General features: G+C 42.4%; 1 protein-coding gene across 1 annotated transcript in view; it reads right to left on the bottom strand.

Moving 5' to 3' along the window:
- The window catches only part of PIAS1 (protein inhibitor of activated STAT 1), a 117,376-nt gene extending 115,721 nt beyond the window's left edge, over window positions 1-1,655 (bottom strand). The window contains exon 1 of the mRNA XM_040643060.1: window positions 1,574-1,655. Coding sequence (XP_040498994.1) covers window positions 1,574-1,597 — 24 coding nt within the window. The 5' untranslated portion in view covers window positions 1,598-1,655. The remainder of the gene's footprint in view (window positions 1-1,573) is intronic.
- Between the last annotated feature and the right edge of the window lie 17,907 nt (window positions 1,656-19,562).

The raw sequence follows: 19,562 nt of genomic DNA on the forward strand, positions 1-19,562 counted from the left end.
CGTTGCAAAATTATTGAGGAAACCGATCTTTCAGCGAAGCTTTCCACAGAAAAACTCCAGAAACAAACCTGGTGTTTGCCTGTTCTAGAAGCTGTCGTTTCAATATAACGGAGAAATTTTTTTTTTATATTTTTTATTAAATAGAGACAGAGGACCCTCCGCAAAGATTTACAACTGTATATCCCAATCGCCACTCTGACAGAGATGTCAGTTCTCTGGGTCAAGATACAACCAGCTGCTTGGTTCACACACAGGAAGCCACAGAGAGGGGAATATAGCGTTCAGAGCCTCGAAATAATACGCGTTAGTTAAAACTGCCTGCTACTAAACCAAAATTATTCAAGCGGAGCCCCATTTGTCACAATCCAATCATAAGGGTTCCACCCCCCTCCCCCAACAGCTTGTGTTGTGGTATATCTGCTTCTGTAAAGAAGCCATCATCAGGTAAAGAAGATTGGGGTGGGAGAAAAAGCGGGGAAAAGGGGGCACCCTTTCATCCAATTTCGCGAGGCGTGAGTAATTGGTACAGTTGAGAGGAACGGAGGAACGTTCTATTTATTGGGGGTTGAAGTAGGGATGAGGGGAGAATTTCGTTCAAATCAACATGGCCAGCAAGATGTCCCTACAAACAAAAGGCAACGGGGGGATATAAACACGAACCATTCACCTCCATCAGCTATAGCATCGCCATCATGGTGTGTGTAGAGACCCCCAAAGGCTCCTCTCACCCTCCACACCAGGCAAAGGAAGAGAAGGAAAAGAAGGGAGAGGTAGCTGCTTCCCACCACCCACCACTGCTTCCAAATACACACCCTTCGAGGGGGGTTCTATCCCCCCCCCGCGGTTGCCCAGAATCAGAGAGAAAGTAACGTCCCACCCAGGCAGACTCCCCCGCTACCCCTCAGCCGAACCCCAACGCCGGCCCGGGGCTCACTAAACTTTACCGGAGCTTCTCCCCACATCCCCGCCCCATAGCCCCAGGATCGCGCTGCCCACAAGCGGGGCACCCCGGGCGCCTCCTGACAGGCGGGCAGCCGGGGAGAGCCGAGTCCGGGGCGGGGGCGGCAGGGAGCCACGGAGGGGCGGGGCGGCCGGAGCCAAGTTCCCGGGGGTCTGAGGAGAGCTCCTGACAGCAGCCCGGGACTGCAAAGGAGGAAGAGGAAGCGGCGGCGGGGAGCTTTCCCAATCCCCCCTACACGAACACCCTGCCCCAGCCCCCGTTCCCCATGGGGGGGGCGGGGAGGCTGGTGGAAGGTGAAGAAGCCGAGCCCAGGGGGCAGCCGAGGCCCCTACCTCCCGACTCCCGATCTCTTCCCCCGCCACCCCCGCCAGAGGCGCCCACAACAATAACACGCCGGGGACGACCCGTCAGCGCCCCCGAGGCACCCGGGGCCCGCGGCCCGCCGCTGCCGGGCCCCCTCAGCTGGGGCCGGGCGCGCCGCTCCTCCCTACAACTCCAGGCCCGGATGGAGTCAGGCCCGAGCGGCCCCCCAGGGCCGGACCCATCCCCCCCGGCACCAGCGGCGCCGTCTCCGCGGCCGAATATTAGAAGTGAATTCGAGCTGCGCTTTACCTTTAGTTCCGCACTGTCCGCCATCTTGCGTCTGTCAGCGCAAGCGCACTGAACCTCGCCGGGGGCCGCGGCTAGACCCGCCCCTCTAGCCAGCCTGGCTCCGCCCTGGCCCGTCCCCTCTCGCCCCTCCACCTCCCCGTCCCGCCCCCGGCCTCCGCCCCTCTCCGGGCGCTCGGAGCCCCGCCCCGGGCACGTACAGCAGCGTACCATTTAAATAATGGCGCCAAGCGGGGAGGTTTGACAGTTACTCCCCCCTCAACCTCCCCGCCCCCCATCTTCGCCAGGCTAGCGCCTCCAGGGAAGGGCCGGAGCGAGTGGGCTGCGGGCCTGAGCCCCGCCCCTCCGCGGCCTGCGGAACCCTTCTGCAAAGCTTCTATGCCTGCAGTCACAGAAACTATAATGGCCCCCTCCCCCAATCAGCGAGTCCTTTTCAGCACCTGCTACCTGCGAGGCTACGCGTGGGCTAAAAATAACAATCCGTTATATTTGAGGATCACTTGATGAAGCATTTCCAGTTTTATTAGCTCAGATCCTCCTTATGACAGCGCTGCGAGGTGGGCAGAGAAATGATTACAATTCCCGTGGTATGTATATAGTCAGAAATGGAAGCTGAGAGAGGAAAAGTGACTTGCCCAAACACTTAACAGGGGTGACCTAAGACAAAATTCTGAAGACGTTCGTTCATTAACTCTGTTTCAACAAGTAATTATTTAGTGATTATGTACCAGTCCTGTTTCTTTATGTATACATTGGGAAATTAAAAACAAAGTCTCCTCCCTCCTGTAGTTTTCTAATGGAGGAACAGACAAGTGAACCGATAAAGATACAATTACAAATGGTGATGAGTGCCAGATCAGAGCAAAAGGTCCAGCGAGAGAGTAGCCGTGGGAACGAGATCTACTTAATACCTGGAGGGCTTTCTCCAATAAATTGACATTTAAGTAGATGTGATGAAAGAATTATTTCACACATTTTCCTCTTTACTGAAAGCCTCCTATACCTCCTCCCCACTTTTTGCTCTCAATTTTGCTTCATTCCTCATGGAAAAAATGAGAAGATAACAGACATGAACTCCCTTATCTTTCCACCATCAAAACTATTCCTAGAGACATAGTAACATTCGGGTTACTATGAATGAAGTGTCCCTGTGCCTATTAAGGCCAGTCTCTCTACCAGTGACCAGGATTCCTTTCCCTCCCACATTCCTAAGAACTTTACTCCTACAATCACCTCACCCTCCAGCGTCATTACTTTTTCCCCTATTTGATTACTCCTACCAGCATATAAACACACTGAAATTCCTCCCATCTAAAACCTCCCTTGACACCAAAATCTCCTCCAGAACTGCTCTATTTCTCTCTCTTCACTGCATAAATTTTCAGGTTTTTCAAGATCTCTCTACAGTGATTGTTCTCCCCTCCTCACATCACATTCCCTTCTCAGCCTACTCTGATCCAGCCTTGACTTCTCTCATCAAGATCACCTATCAAGATTATTAATGATCTCCATGTTTCCAAAACCAATGGTCATTTCTCCATTATCTAAAATGACCTCTCAGGAGAACTGCAAACAGTTGACAAGACTCCTTTCTCTTGAAACCCTTTTCCCCTGAACTTCCTTCAACATCTCCCTGTCGTGATTTTCCTGTTCCTTCACTGAGCCTCCTTGTCAAAATCGTCTGCTGATTCCTCCTCTTTGGCTCAATCTTTAAGTGTTGTGCTCCAGGCTCAGTCCTCACCCTCTTATCTTCTCTGTTTTACACTTCCCAGGTGAATTTATCCAACTCCTTGACATTCAAATTTCTGTCTATCCCAGACCTCCCCACCAAAATCCAGGTTCACAAATCCAACTGGCTACTTAGTATCTCTATTTCATGACTCCTAATCATCTCAAGCTTACAGTGTCAAATAGTGCCTTGATTTTACCCTAGCCCTGTTCCTTTCCCAGTATTCTCTGTGGATGGCACCATCATTCACCCAGTTGTTCAAACCAAAAATCTGGAAATCATCCTTGGTGCCTGTCTTTCGTTCACCACTCACATCCAATCCATCAGCCAATCCAATATGCCTCTAAAACATATAATAAGCCTATCCATTTCACTGGCTATCCACTACCATCACCCTATTCCAAGATGCCATAATTTCACAAATGGACTGCTAGGAAAGCTACTCAACTGACAGGAGTAAGAAACTATCCAAATCTCCTCTAATGGGTAAATGGCTAAACAAACTGTGATACATGTATATTGTGGAATACTACTCAGCAATCTAAAAAGAAACCAAAAAAAAAAAAAAAAACTATTGACACACACAACAATTTGGATAAACCTCATGGAAATTATACTGACTGAAAAAAAAACTAATCCCAAAACGATGCTTATTGCCTGATTCTACTATGTAACATTAATGAAATAACATATTTACAGAGATGGAGAATAGACTAGTAGTTGCCAGGGAGTTAGGGATGGGGGAAAAGGATGGTTCTTACCAATGTCAATTTCATGGTTTTGATATTACACTGTAGTTCCATAAAATGTCGACTTTGGGGGAGACAGGGGAAAGGATGCATGTGGCTTCCCTGTACATGTCTTTGCAATCTCCTGTGAATCTGCAATTACTTCAATATAAAAGTACACATTTCTTCATATATATACATATGAATATGTATATCTGAAAAGTATATGTGTATATAAATATTAAAGATACAATGTATCAAAATTGTGGGGAGAGGGACATCATCAAAATGGCAGAATTGGCAGCTCCAAACTCCCATACCTCCATGGAAACTTTAAAAAATAACCAGCAACTGTCAGACCAACTTTGTCAGAACTCTGGAAAATAGTCAAAGGTTTATAGCAACCAAGCAAATGCTTAATCAAAAAAAAAAAAAAGACAACTTAAGAATGGTAAGAAAACTTTATGATACTTTCACTTACCCCTGCCCTCGTCCCTCCCTGACTTGGCAGCAGTCCTGAAGACAGCAGCCCACCTTCCAAGGATGGAGCCCTGATCCCTGGAAATCACTGTGTTTTCTGTTCTAATCTTCCTGGGAGCTAGCTGAAGGACTAATGCAAGGCCCATCTCTATTTTGCTTAACCTAGAACCCACAAGAAAAAAGCAGCGGGAATTGCTTGAAAACACTGTAAGATAAATAAACAACCTGCAACTGCCAAAGGCTACAGGTGACACCTAAGTAGACCGTCTAAAGCCTGGGAGTAAAAGCTGGGGAGAGAAATTTACTGGGAAATTAGGTCATTCAAATTGAAAAGTGCTCATGAACACTGGGGCATTTAGAAGGCGGCGCACATGTGCCTGAGACAAGATGCATCTCAGGAAAGACCCAAGAAAGCCCTAACATTCCACCATTGACTGATTCATATGCTTGGTACAACCAGAAAGTGAAGGCTGAGGAAGAATTTCAAATGGCTTAGTTAAGTGTTAAAAGAAATACCCCCACACAGAGCCAAACCACAAAGACTGGGAAAGGTGTTTTGTTTGTTTGTTTTTTTAAGTTCCCAGTGTTCAAGGAAATCTCAGTAAAAACACTGGCTGAACAGAAGCTGAGGCTTCAACAATCAAGAACAGCAAACCCTGGAGAAGGGAGAGCATTTGATTCCCAGAAATAACACATTATAATATTGGAATGCTCAGTTTTTTGATGACAGCAACCAGAAAATCACAAAACATAATAAGAAACCAGGAAAATGTAGCCCAGTCAATGAAAAAAAAATTGACAAAAACTATTCCTGAGGAAGCTCAGACATTGGACTTATACAAAGACTGAAGCCACTGTTTTAAATTTTCTCAAAGAGCTAAAGGAAACTAGGTAAATAATGTATGAACAAAATATCAATATAGAGATAGAAATTGTTAAAAGGAAAGAAGTAGAAATTCTGGAGCTGAAAAGTACAATAACTAAAATGAAAAATTCACTAGAGGGGTTCCAGAACAGATTTAAGCAGTCAGAAGAAAGCGGAGGAAATCTTGAAAGCAGGCAGAGTAAAACAATGTATCATATACAGTATTCTCAATCAGACTAAAAGCCAGTTTCTCATCAGAAACAGTGGAGGTTGCAGAGCAACTGGATTCCATATTCAAAGTGCTGATGTAAATAAACCCTGCCAAATAAGAATTCTATATCCAGCAAAACTATCCTTCAAGAATGAAGGATAATATAAGGGACACCTGGGTGGCTCGGTTGGTTAAGAATCTGCCTTCGGCTCAGGTCATGGTCCCGGGGTCCTGGGATCAAGCCCCACATTGGGCCCCCTGCTCAGCAGGGGGGTCTTCTTCCTCTGCCTCTTCCCACTGTTTGTGCTCTCTCTCTCTCAAATAAATAAATAAAATCTTTAAAAATAAATAAATAAATAAAATATAAACTCTCAAAATAATAACTAGAAATCTATGTTAATGGGCACATAATATATAAAGGTGCAATCTGTGACAATAAAGGGGAAGGAACAGAGATGTATGAGAGTAGAATGCTTGTATGTTATTGAAATTTAGTGGGTACTATTCAGATTAGGTTGGAAAGTCACCAAAATATGTACAGAAAAGTTAGGAATAATGGAATCAGAACACTATAAAAAAGTCAACCATATTTATAAAAAGGGAGTGTCAGAGGAATTGAGGAATATAAAGTATATAAATCATACAGAAAAGAAATAGTTAAGTGGCAGAAAGAAGTCCTTTCTTATCAGTAATTACTTTAAATGTAAACAGACTGGACGCCTGGGTGGCTCAGTCCGTTAAGCATCTGCCTTCCACTCAGGTCATGATCCCAGGGCCCGGGGATCAAGTCCCACATCAGGCTCCCTGCTGAGCAAGGAGCCTGCTTCTCCCTCTGCCTGCCACTCCCCCTGCTTGTGCTCTCTCTCTCCCTCCTCTCTCTTTCTCTCTCTCCCCTGACAAATAAATAAATAAAATCTTTAAAATAAGTAAATAAATAAATGTAAACAGATCAAACTCTCCACTTAACAGAGAGATTGTCAGAACAGAGAAAAAAATGATTCATTTATATACTATCTACAAGAGACAACTTTTAGATACAAAGGCACGAAGAGAATGAAAATGGGAAAAAATATTCTGTGCAAATAGTAACCAAAAGAGAGTGGTTATCTATTTTTATCAGACAAAATAAATTTTAAATTAAAAAGGTTATAAGAGACAAAGAAGGACATTACCTACACATAAAAGTTGTGGTGGTTTTTTTTATCTCTTTTTTTTTTTTTAATGATTTTTTATTATATTATGTTAGTCACCATACAGTACATCCCCGGTTTCCGATGTAAGGCTCGATGATTCATTAGTTGTGTATAACACCCAGTGCACCATGCAATACGTGGTGGTTTTTTTTTAAATCCGTTCTGACAGGGACACCTGGGTGGCTCAGTTGGTTAAGCATCTGCCTTTGGCCCAGGTTATGGTCCTGGGGTCCTGGGATCCAGTCCCAAGTCTATGACAACTGTGTACTATGACAACTGTACTCCAACCAATTGGATAACCTAGATGAAATGGACAAATTCCTAGAAACACACAAGCTACCAAAATGACTCATGAAGAAATAGAATAGACTTATAACAAGTCAGGAGACTGATTCCATGATTTTTAAAAAATCCTCCCAACAAAGAAATCCCATCCCACCAGATGATTTCACCGGTGGCATCTACCAAACATTTAAAGAAGAGTTAACATCAATCCTTCTCAAACTCTTCCCAAAAAATGAAGAGAACATAGTACTTTCTAACATACTCTGTAAAACTAGCATTGACCTGACACCGAAATCAGACAAAGATGTTACAAGGAAAGAAAACTATAGACTAATATCTCTTATTAATCTTTTGGTTAAATTTATTCCTAAGAAGTTTATTCTTTTTGATACCATTATAAATGAAGTTATTTTCTTAATTTCTTTTTCGAATTGTTCATTGCTAGTATAGAAACACAACTGATTTTTGCGTGTTGGTTTTGTATTTCACACCTTTGCTGAATTTGTTTAACTTGTAAGTGGCCACTTTTGTGTTATATAATTTACCACAATTTTTAAAGTAATATGACAAACAAACTTAGGAATTTAGAGTCATATGTGCTTATATTAGAAAAATGTTTAAGTTGAAAATCAATTATGTAAGTCTCCGTCTCAGAAAGACATTAGGAGACCACCAAATCAAACTCCAACTGGCAGTAAGGAAACAATAAAAATGAGAGCAGATATAAAATTTATAACCAATATAAAATATGGAAGATCAATAAAGCTGAAAGTTGACTATTCAACATTTTTAATAAAATTGGTTACCCCTAACAAGGCTGATCGAGAAGAAAAAAAAAAGAGGGGCGCCTGGGTAGCACAGCGGTTAAGCGTCTGCCTTCGGCTCAGGGCACGATCCTAGCGTTATGGGATCGAGCCCCACATCAGGCTCCTCCGCTATGAGCCTGCTTCTTCCTCTCCCACTCCCCCTGCTTGTGTTCCCTCTCTCGCTGGCTGTCTCTATCTCTGTCGAATAAATAAATAAAATCTTTAAAAAAAAAGAAGAAGAAAAAGAGAAATTATCACTACCACAAATGAACGAAGGATCACTACGGATCCTGTCGACACTAACAAAGATTATTAGAGAGTACTAAGAACGGCCTGTTGCAATACAGCTGATGATTTAAATAAAATAAACAAATGCCATAAAACTTACCAAAACTGACTCAAGGAAAAATAGAAAATAAGAATAATCCAACATCTATCAAAGAAATTAAGTCCATTATTTAAAACCTTACAAAGAAAACTCCAGACACAGATGATTTCACCAGTGAATTTTCCAGGCAGTTAAGGAAGAAACAATAACCGATCTTACACAAAATCTTCCCAAGGATAGGAAAAATACACTCAACTCTTTACGAGGCCAGGACCTTGAAACCAAAACCCAGCAAGGACACTACGAGAAAGAAAAAGTATAGACAATTCGCTCTCGTTTCCATAGGAGCAAAACTCTTAAGCAAAATATCAGCAAATTGAATACATCAATATATAAAAGCAAAATAGAATCTAACCAAGAGGCACTTATTCTAGGAACAAAAAAGTTGCTTAACATTTAAAAACCAATCATCTTGGAAGGCTTGGGTGGCTCAGTCAGTTAAGTATCTTCCTTCAGCTCAGGTCATGATCCCAGCGTCCTGGGATCCAGTCCCGCATTGGGATCCTTGCTCAATGGGGAGCCTGCTTCTCCCTCTGCCTGCAGCTCCCCCTACTTGTGCTCTCTCTCTATCTCTCTGACAAATAAACAAAATCTTTAAAATAAATAAATAAATAAAAACGAATCATCTTAATTCACCACATTAGCAGATACAGAAAGTGAAAAATCATATGATCATGTTGATAGATGCAGAAAAATATTTAATAAAAATTTAACACCCATTCACGATATTAACTTTAATAAACTAGTCATAGAAGGAAACTCCTTTATGCGATTATAAGAACCTACCAAAAATGCACAGAAAATCTAATTAATGGTAAAATATTGAAAATATTCTTTTTGATAATGGCAATGAGAAAGGCGATAAGGTAAAGAGAAGAAAATATCAGGATTAGAAAAAAGAGTAATAAAATTGTCATTTACAGGGGCGCCTGGGTGGTGCAGTCGTTGGGTGTCTGCCTTCGGCTCAGGGTGTGATCCCGGCGTTCTGGGATCGAGTCCCACATCGGGCTCCTCCGCTGGGAGCCTGCTTCTTCCTCTCCCACTCCCCCTGCTTGTGTTCCCTCTCTCGCTGGCTGTCTCTCTCTGTCAAATAAATAAATAACATCTTTAAAAGAATTTTAAAAAAATTGTCATTTACAGAGAATATGATTGTGCCTGGAGAATATCTAAAATAATTCTCTGAAAAACTATTAATAATAGAATTAATAAGTGAATTTATGAAGTTTACTTGATGCATGGTGAGCTAACAAAAATCAGTTCTATTTCTACATATTAGCAATAAACAAATAGAAAATATAATTCAGGAAAATATACCAATTACGATAACTCTTTTATTTTTATCTTTTTTTTTTTTAAAGATTTTATTTATTTATTCGACAGAGATAGAGACAGCCAGCGAGAGAGGGAACACAAGCAGGGGGAGTGGGAGAGGAAGAAGCAGGCTCCTAGCGGAGGAGCCTGATGTGGGGCTCGATCCCATAACGCCGGGATCACGCCCTGAGCTGAAGGCAGACGCTTAACCATTGTGCCACCCAGGCGCCCCTATTTTTATCTTTTTTTAAAGAAGCTCTACACCCAATGCGGTGTTTGAACTCACAACTTCGAAATCGAGGGTCGCATACTCTACTGACCGAGCCAGCCAGGTACTCCTACAATAACATTTTTCAAATAACAAATGATATCTTGGAACACACCTTTTAAAAAAGGCCTCTACAATGAAAACTATTAAAATTTCACTGAAATTAACGACACAAATAACTCAAGGGATTATACTCTTCGTAGATTTCAATACTCAGTACTGTAAAGATGTCAGTTCATCCCAAACTGATACATAGTTAGTTGGAACGTACTCAGTATGATTGCAATCAGAGTCCTACCATATTTGTTGTCAATACTAATAAACTGTTTCCAATATTTACGGAAATGCAATGATTCAGGAATACCAAATACAATCTCGAAGGAAATAAGATGCCTCACCGTACCAGATATCAAGACATATTATCAACCTAAAGTGATTAAATCATGAATATTAGCACAAGGATATAGAAGTAGACCAAGAAACAGAAGATATAGTTCAGAGACACTTGGGGAAAGCATGAACTTTTCAATAAAAGATACAGGTCAATTGGATATCATTTAGCAAAAATGAATCTTGACCCCTATCTCAAATCTCACATAGAAAGCAATTCTGGATAGATAATAAATCTAAATATGAAATGTAAAAACACAAAAAAATATTTTAGAAATTAACATAGAGGAATATCTTTATGACCTTAAGGTAGGCAGAGATTTCTTTTTTTTTTTTAAGATTTATTTATTTATTTAGAGACAGAGAGAGAGAACATGGAAGGGGCAGAGGGAGAGGGTGAGAGAGAATCTCAAGCTGACTCCCCACTGAGCACAGAGCCTGACAAGGGGCTCAATCCCATGACCCTGAATCATGACCTGAGCCAAAATCTAGAGTTGGATGCATAACCGACTGAGCCACTCCGGTGCCCCTAGGCAGAGATTTTAGGATACAAAAAGTGCCAACCACAAAGGAAAACGGTAATTGGAGCATGTTAAAATTTAAAACTTCTTTTCATCATAAAACACTATGAGGAGAGAAAAAGCAAGTCAATAGTGAGAGAAGATACTTGAAATACATGTATCCAACAAAAGAGATCATTTTGAATATTATATTACAAGCTTATAAAACTCCTTCAAATCAATTTAACAGAACAAAAAGCATGCAACCCAATACAGAAAATAGACAAGAGACTTGAATTGGCACTTCACTAAAGATCATATTCCAAATGGCCTATCAATACATGAAAAGATGTTCAACTTCGTCAGTCACCAGGGAAACACTCATTAAAACCATGGTGTGACAAACTTAGGAAGAAGAAAGGAACAGGCTTGGCTCAGCTTAAATGGTACTTTCTCTGAGATGCCTTCTTATCTAAAGACAGTAGGTGGTAGAGTTTATCTCGACCATGGTCAACATTTGCCCTATTTTTGGCTGGCCCACATCTTCACTGTAATAGACCTCCCAGAGGGAATTCCCCACCGTGGGAGTTTTGGTGGGAGGAGAGTGTCAAGAGCTAGACACCCAACCTGGAGGCCAGAAGCTGAGAGAGAACAACTTCATGGTTCAGCCAGGGGAACAGGTGTATGAACCAAGCCCAATCAAGTAAAACCTCACTGGGGGCTCCCTGGTTCTCTGTGGAGACATGGGGACCCCAAGGCAGAGACCCAGCAAACATAGCTTTCTGTAACACGACCATCTTGTTTCTTGCTACCTACTCCCTAATCTCTCAGGGTTTTACTTCACTCTCCGAGCCTACTCATTCAGGCTCCCTTTGATCCTAAGAGCTGCCAATAATCTCCCTTTTTTTCCTCTTTTTTCTTTTTTTAAAATAATCTCTATGCCCATGTGGGGCTTGAACTCACCAGACAAGGGTCAAGAGTTGCATGCTCTACCAACAGAACCAGCCAGGCGCCCCTCTTTTTTCCTTTTAAATGGATATCCTTGCTTGCAATCAAGAATCCAAACTGATGCAGCATTGGCTGGCTGGCTCAGTGGGAAGAGCCTGTGACTCTTAATCTCAGGGTTATGAGTTCAAGCCCCACACTAGGAGAAGAAATTAAATAAATAAACAACTTTTAAAAAAAGAATCGTGGGGAGGGGGGTGGGGGACTGGGATAGGCTGGTGATGGGTAGTAAGGAGGGCACATATCGCATGGTGCACTGGGTGTTATACGCAACTAATGAATCATGGAACTTTACATCAAAAACCAGGGATGTACTGTATGGTGACTAACATAATATAATAAAAAATATTATTATTAAAAAAATAAATAAAATAAAATAAACAAAAAAATTAAAAAAATTAAAAAAGAATCCTGACTGATGCATCGTTCTCTCATTCACTTTTTCACTGTATTTATGGCAGTGTATAATTATTTTATTCAATTGTTTGTCTAGTTGGTGCTGACCCACACCTAAGAGTAAGCTCCAGGAGGCCAGGGTTCCTACCTGTCTTGTTTTCCACTGTACCTCCTGCACGTAGATTAGGACCTCACCTATAACAGGGATCCAATGAATGTTGAATGAATGAATGTCTTCTTTGCTTGCGACCCTGCAGCTTTGGGTAGTTATTCACAGAAAGCAGTTTTCAACAGCCATCTTTTTTTTTTTTAAGATTTTATTTATTTATTTGAGAGAGAGAAGAGAGCACGATTGGGGGGAGGGGCAGACGGAGAGGGAGAAGCAGACTCCCTCTTGAGCAGGGAGCCCCATGCTCCCCCCGATCCCAGGACCCTGGGATCATGACCTGAGCTGAAGGCAGATGCTTAACTAACTGAGCCGCCCAGGCGCCCCTCAGCACCCATCTTTACCGAAATGTTTAATTTGACATGTTTTCTATCAGGGCATTTTCAACCAATGATTTAAAAGCCTGCATTTAGGGGCTCTGGGATCAAGCCCCACATCAGGCTCCTCCACTAGGAGCCTGCTTCTTCCTCTCCCACTCCCCCTGCTTGCGTTCCCTCTTTCGCTGGCTGTACCTCTGTCACATAAATAAATAAAATATTAAAAAAAAAAAAAAAGCCTGCATTTAGGAATAGTAGCTTCAAGACAGGCCTAGGATCTAATTTCAGGATGAAAGATTAGAAAGCTGCCTCAATTCGCTACTGAAGTTCTCAAATAAGCCTAGATATTTATATTAGTTGCTAAACAACAGCTCTGTTTCCTTTCTTACTAACATTCTTCCATTCAGTGAAGTAGATAATCACAACCTTAAGAATCTCCATTATTTTAGCACTAAATTAAGCCGTTTTTAAATTTTCGAATAAAAGCAAAAACAAAACAAAACTTTCATTTTGAATAAAAACAAACACTTGTAATTTTTCTGAATTGACCCTCTTGCAAAACACATTATTAACATGGTCTCCAGGCTCCGATAGAATTGCAGAAGGAAATGTCAGATAAGGAAGGGAGGATAGAATAAGGAAATATCTGAATTATAACTTCTGTTGAATAGGTGTGGCTTAAGTCGAAGAAACTCAGTTTTAAGGATGAGGTATTTTTATTCTGGGATAAAGCAAAATTAAATTTTATTTGAGTGTGGGCTTAGAATATGATGGCCTCCCATTACAACCACAAAAAATAGAGCAGCAGAAGTCCCACGTTATAAAACTCAACCCAAGGATATGGATCATTGTTACCTATAGTCTATTTCCCTGCAGTAAACTCTCAAAACAAAGATACCTGTGATAGCCATTTAGACCATTCACAAGTATGCAGGTTCTCTTTCCTGTGAATCTGATAAGATGGACACTTTCCGGAGCCTTTTGAAGCTAGGCAGACTCATGTGATTTGCCTGGAATGAGAAAGGATTAGGGAAAGGAAGATGTGTCCCTTCCAGGCAGAGCCATGGATCTGTGCCATGTCCCCTCTCTCCCTGCTGGGATGATTGTGGAAGCCTAGGATGAAGGGCAGCTCCCATCGGCTAAGGTTCCTGAGTGGCTTTAAAGAGCAGGTGTCCCTGCTGATCCACACTGGACATGTAGCACAGGCAAGAAATAACGGTATCGTTGTTAGCGATCGAGATTTCGGAGTTTGTTTCTTACACCATAGCCTATCTTACCTTGACCGATCCCTAATAGGAGAGGCAGCCAGACAAAAACCTAAAAAGATGTCACCAGCAGACAGAAGGATGGTGAGCCATATTACACAACAGTGAAACATTTGGTAAAGACGTTGCCCAAAGTTACTTGGAAGGTAGGTTATGTGCCTAATGGACTTGTACTCCAGAAGCAGCAGTCAGAGAACACAGTGTTAGGGGCACCTGGCTGGCTCAGTCAGAAGACCATGCAACTCTTGATTTCAGGGTTGTGAGTCTGAGCCCCATGTTGGGTGTAGAAATTACTTAAGAATAAAATCTTTGAAAAAAAGAGAGAGAGAAAGAGAAAGAAAACGTAATATTAATGGTGTATCTTAGCCGTATTTGACAGGCTATCAGAGAGAGATAAGGATAGAGAGGCAGAAAGAGAAGGAGAGGTGGGGGCGGGGAGAGAGGCCCAGAGAGAGAGAGGAATTGGTTCATTTGCAAGTAGAAATGAAAAGCAGGGGCGCCTGGGTGGCACAGCGGTTGAGCGTCTGCCTTCGGCTCAGGGTGTGATCCCGGCGTTATGGGATCAAGCCCCACATCAGGCTCCTCCGCTATGAGCCTGCTTCTTCCTCTCCCACTCCCCCTGCTTGTGTTCCCTCTCTTGCTGGCTGTCTCTATCTCTGTCGAATAAATAAATAAAATCTTAAAAAAAAAAAAAGGAAAAAAAAGCGAACGAATCCACAAATTCAGAGATTTGCAGAGTTGGAAGACAGACTGCTTCTCATTACAGATTAGATGAAAGATGAAACGGTGAAAACTCAGCCTTACGACAAGGATCTAATAAAAAATACTGCTTTCACATCCATGTTCAAAACCGCTGAGTGGATTAAGGTGTCAGAACACAGGGCCAACCAGAATGAGACTCTGGGGTTGACTGCCTCAGAAAGGGTGAGTGAGGCTATTTTGACTGTGGGGACGGCATTTAGTGGCCAGAAATGTGGATTACAGACAGTCTCCGACTTAGCAATGGTTCGACTTACTGATTTTTTGACTTTATGATGGTGCAAAAGCATCAATAGAAATTGTACTCCCGATTATGAATTTGGATCTGTTCACCCAAAGTTGATTGTACCGCTAGCGATGTGCGGTACAATCCTCTCCGGTGACCCTGGGCAGGGGCAGGGGGTGCAGCAACCAGGCAGCCAGGCCATCACAGGGGTAAACAACCAATAGCCTTAGANNNNCTCTGTACCCGGACATCCATTCTAGATTTTTCCCTTTCAGTACAGCATTCAACAAATCACATGAGATAGTCAACACTCTCTTAATAAACTAGGCTTTGTGTTAGCGGATGTGGCCCCGCTGTAGGCTAATGTCAGTGTTCTGAGCACGGTTCGGGCAGGTGGGGCTGAGCTATGCCGTTCAGGTGGCGTGTTAGATGCATTTTTGACTGACGCTATTTTAAACTTAGGATGGGTTTATCGTGAGGTAACCCTCTCATAAGTCGAGGGAGATCTGTACAGTAGTCCTTATTGTTACCTGAAACTGGGTTCGCCTCTTGGTGTGTGTTGAACCAAAAGACACAATCAAGCCAAAGAACTGGAAAAGGAAGGGTTTTACTTGCAACAAGCAAAAGAGAACACCAGGGACATTTCCTGAAACAGTGTCTCCCTGAACAAGAAGACTGGGGAAGTTTTAAGCTAAGGGCGCATGCATATTCATGAGGGGGCTTGCGCAATGAGTAATACAGCCTGGAATTGGGACAAAAGTCACCTTAAGGTGACTAAGTCCAGGTTAAAGTCACGAGGCTGGCAAGGATCCGCATGGACAATTCTCGGGCTCCAGTTGGTCGGGTATCTAAATGCTCAAAGGGGTTTAGATCCTGCAAAGATAAGTCAAGAATGTGTGTCAAGGCAATCTTTACATTTGAATCAGCACTGGGAGTTTTACCACTGATTTATTGTTCCTGATATGATTAGGCTACCTCCTGGCCTGATAGTGGCTGGGGTTCTTTTTGTTTTGTTTTGTTTTCTTTTCTTTTTAGTGGCTGCTTGTTCTTACATTCTTTCACAAGATGGCCAGCGTCCTAAAATGAATGACTTTTCTTTCTCCTTCTCCTTCTTCTTCTTCTTCTTCTTCTTAGAATTTATTTATTTATTTATTTGAGAGAGAGCGAGCATGAGCAGGGGGAGTGGCAGAGGGAGAGAGAGAAGCAGACTCCCCGCTGAGCACGGAACCCCACGCGGGCCTCCATCCCGGGACACTGAGCCAAAGGCAGACATTCAACCGACTGAACCACCCAGGTGCCCCCTCAAATGACTTTTCTTATGTGAAGAAAGCTATGCCTGACTTTCTTTTTCCAGGGACCCCTAACTCTTTCTGCTTACATTGTGGCTGTTCCCAAATATTTGGGTTCTCTTCTCCCAAGCACAGGGTAGGATTGTACTTTCCCAATTCATTTGAAATGAATCCTGACTATGTGACTGAATTTTTTCAATAAAATGTGAAAGGAAATCACGTATGTCATTTGGGGGCAGAAACTTTAAGAGCTAGGGTTTACTGATCATTTCTTGAGATGGCTCCTCCCCTCCATCAGCCTGGGTGCCGGAGTGACTGACTACAAACAGTAGGGAGCTTTCTTTCAACCCACCACATGGTGTGAGCAAGAAATACTTCACTTGAGTTACTGCACTGAAATTTTAGAGGCTGTTTGCTTTCTTGCCATGGCACCCTTAACCTATCCTGACCAATCTAGTGACCAGTGTGCTTATCTCTGGAGGAGGAAACCATTATTAAGCAAGAAAGGAAATCCACAAGCCATAGAGGGAAAGAAAGTTACATGGGACAATATTCTGACTTTAACTTTCACACGGCAAAAAGACCCTAGAAGAGATTACATGCTGGGAAAAGCATTTGCAGCACATATACGAAGGGTTAACATGAACTCTACTCAAAGCACATCCGTAAACCGATGACAGAACAACCCAATAGAAACAATAGGGCAAAGGATATGAGGAAGTTGGGGATATTGTTGTTTCCTTCTCCAACATTGCTTGTCCTTCTGCCAAAAGCCCCTACATTTTCCTTCGGGCAATTGCCCCTCTCCCATTCTCAGGCCTGTGATTTGAGCGCGTTTGACCGCACCGGCCTGCAGCTGCAGGTGGGGCTCATACTGGATAGGGGTCACATGCCAAACCTGAGCCAATCAGTGAGACTGGGAATGATTGGCTCAATTTTGGTATTTCCATGAGATATTACTGAGCAGTTTGTTTGTATTTATTTATTTATTTATTTAACCACGCAGTTTTTTAAAAAAATGAGATAGCTCTCGTATGCTTACATGAAAGATGTGCATGATATATTGTTCAATGAAACATGCAAGTTTCCGAGTAATGCGTCTGATAGGACCACATTTTTTCTAAATAGGAAAGAGGGGGCAAGCCTGTAAGACGTGTTGATCTTTGGATGAACATAGAGAAAAGTCTGTAATGCTACAGACCAAATTGTTAACATTGTGTGTTTGTGATTAGGCCCTCGTCTCGGGTCCACACCAACCCTTTAATTCTCCTTGTGATGCCAGGATGAGACTCTGCAAACTACACTTCTTTGTCAGCTGTCCGGTGGCACTCTGGTAACAGAGTGGCAATATGGGGTTCTAAGAGGCTGGAAGAGGAACTTCCTGTTCACTTCCTGAGGGCTTCCTTTTCCTATCAGAGTATCCCCAGCAATTTTTCACCCTGGCAGCAGCACCTGGTTCTGGCTTCCAGTATTTTCCACGTGCCCAGAATGAGCTTCGGAGTGCCCACTCCTCAGAGGTCTGGTGCTGGCTCCACAGGCCCCTTCTCCACGTTTCTGGGTTCAAATGACTCAGCCAGTCCCCTTTGTTCCTCAGGTCTGGGGGTGGGAGCCACCTCCCATCGTTCCTTTCTGATCTCAGCGGTCCTTTTGCCTTCTCAGTCCTCCACTACCCGTTGAGTCAATTGTCCTAGTTTGTTATGGCTGCTGTAACAGACCATCGCGAGCTTAGTGGCTTAAAACAACACACGTTTATTATCTGACAGCTCTGGATGTCAGAATCCGAAGTAGGTTTCACCTGGTTAAAATCAAGGTGTCAGCAAAGCTTCACTCTTTCTGGAAGCCCTGGGGAAAGCTACTTCTTTCCCTTTTCCAGCTACTAGAAAAGCCTGCATTCTTGGGTTCATGGCCCCTTCCTCCACGTTCCAGGACAGCCATGTAGCATCTTCAAATCCTTCTCTGACTCTCCTGCCTCCTCTATCCCTTCTAAGGACCCTGTGATTACATTGGACTCACATAGATAATCCACAGCCATCTCCCCATCTTAAAATCCTTAATGTAATCACATCTGCAAAGTCCCTTTTGCCATGTCAGGTAAATGGCCAGGTTCTGGAGATTAGGACGTGGACATATTTGGGGACTATAAGTCTGTCTCCTATCCTAAACCCCTAGATCAGAGGTTTGTAAACTTTTACTGTAAAAGACCAGACAGTAAATATTTTAAGCTATGCAGACCATATGGTGTCTGTCACAACTCTTCAACTCTGCTGTCATAGAATGAAAGCAGCCCTAGACGACACAGAAAGGGATGAGCTTGGCTGTATTCCAGTAAAACTTTATTTACAAAAAACATGTCGTGGGGGGGATTTGGCCGGTGGGCCTTAGAGTGCCAACTCCAACCTAGATAAAATTTTGTCCATTAAAATGCCGATGTTTTTTTCTGTTTTCCTGCCGATATACTTTAATTACTTAAGGAGGGTGAAATCGAAGAAGATAGTGAGAAGATTATTAAATTTTCTGTATGTAGATCTCTATATTGTTTGACTTGTCACAATTAGAATATATTGCTTCTATGACTAAAATATCCAATAAGCAAAAAATGTATCTATCCTATGATCATATATCTGTATAAAAATATGTTCTTATAATAGCAAAATATTGGAAATAACCTAAATGTCCAACCAAGGCCTGAATTGGTTGGTTAAATTACATATTTACACAATGGCCAGTGCAGCGGCTCCCCATTTCACTCACGCTGAAAATACAAATCCTTACAGTGGCCTATAAGGCCCTACATTTATTTATTTATTACTTTTTTTTTCATTTGTTTGTTTTGTTTTTTAATGTCTATCTCCTCTGCTAAAATGTAAGTTACATGAGAACGGAGATTATTCTCATTTTTGTGAATTGATGGAGCCCAAGAGCCCGGGACAATACCTCTCACATAGTAGGTACTCGATTATTCTTATTTACAGAGTACGTGAATAATGGAATATTTTGCAACCCTTAAAAAATAATTTTATAGTATTAAGTTTCCACATTTAATCATGTGGGAAAATGCTCACAATATATTAAGTGGGAAAAAGCCCATTACAGGATAATATATACCCTATAACTTAATTTTCAAAAGTTATATTTATACATGGACAAATACAGACAGGTATGTTCTGATATATTAAACAGTGGTTATCTCAGAGCATGGGATATTGAGTAGTTTTTCTTTTCTTTTCTTTTTTTTTTAAAGATTTTATTTATTTATTTGACAGAGATAGAGATAGCCAGCAAGAGAGGGAACACAAGCAGGGGGAGTGGGAGAGGAAGAAGCAGGCTCCCAGCAGAGGAGCCTGATGTGGGGCTCGATCCCAGAACGCCAGGATCACGCCCTGAGCCGAAGGCAGACGCTTAACGCTTAACGACT

This window comes from Ursus maritimus, unplaced genomic scaffold (assembly GCF_017311325.1).
Source record: "Ursus maritimus isolate PB19 unplaced genomic scaffold, ASM1731132v1 scaffold_27, whole genome shotgun sequence".
Classification (NCBI taxonomy): Eukaryota; Metazoa; Chordata; class Mammalia; order Carnivora; family Ursidae; genus Ursus; species Ursus maritimus.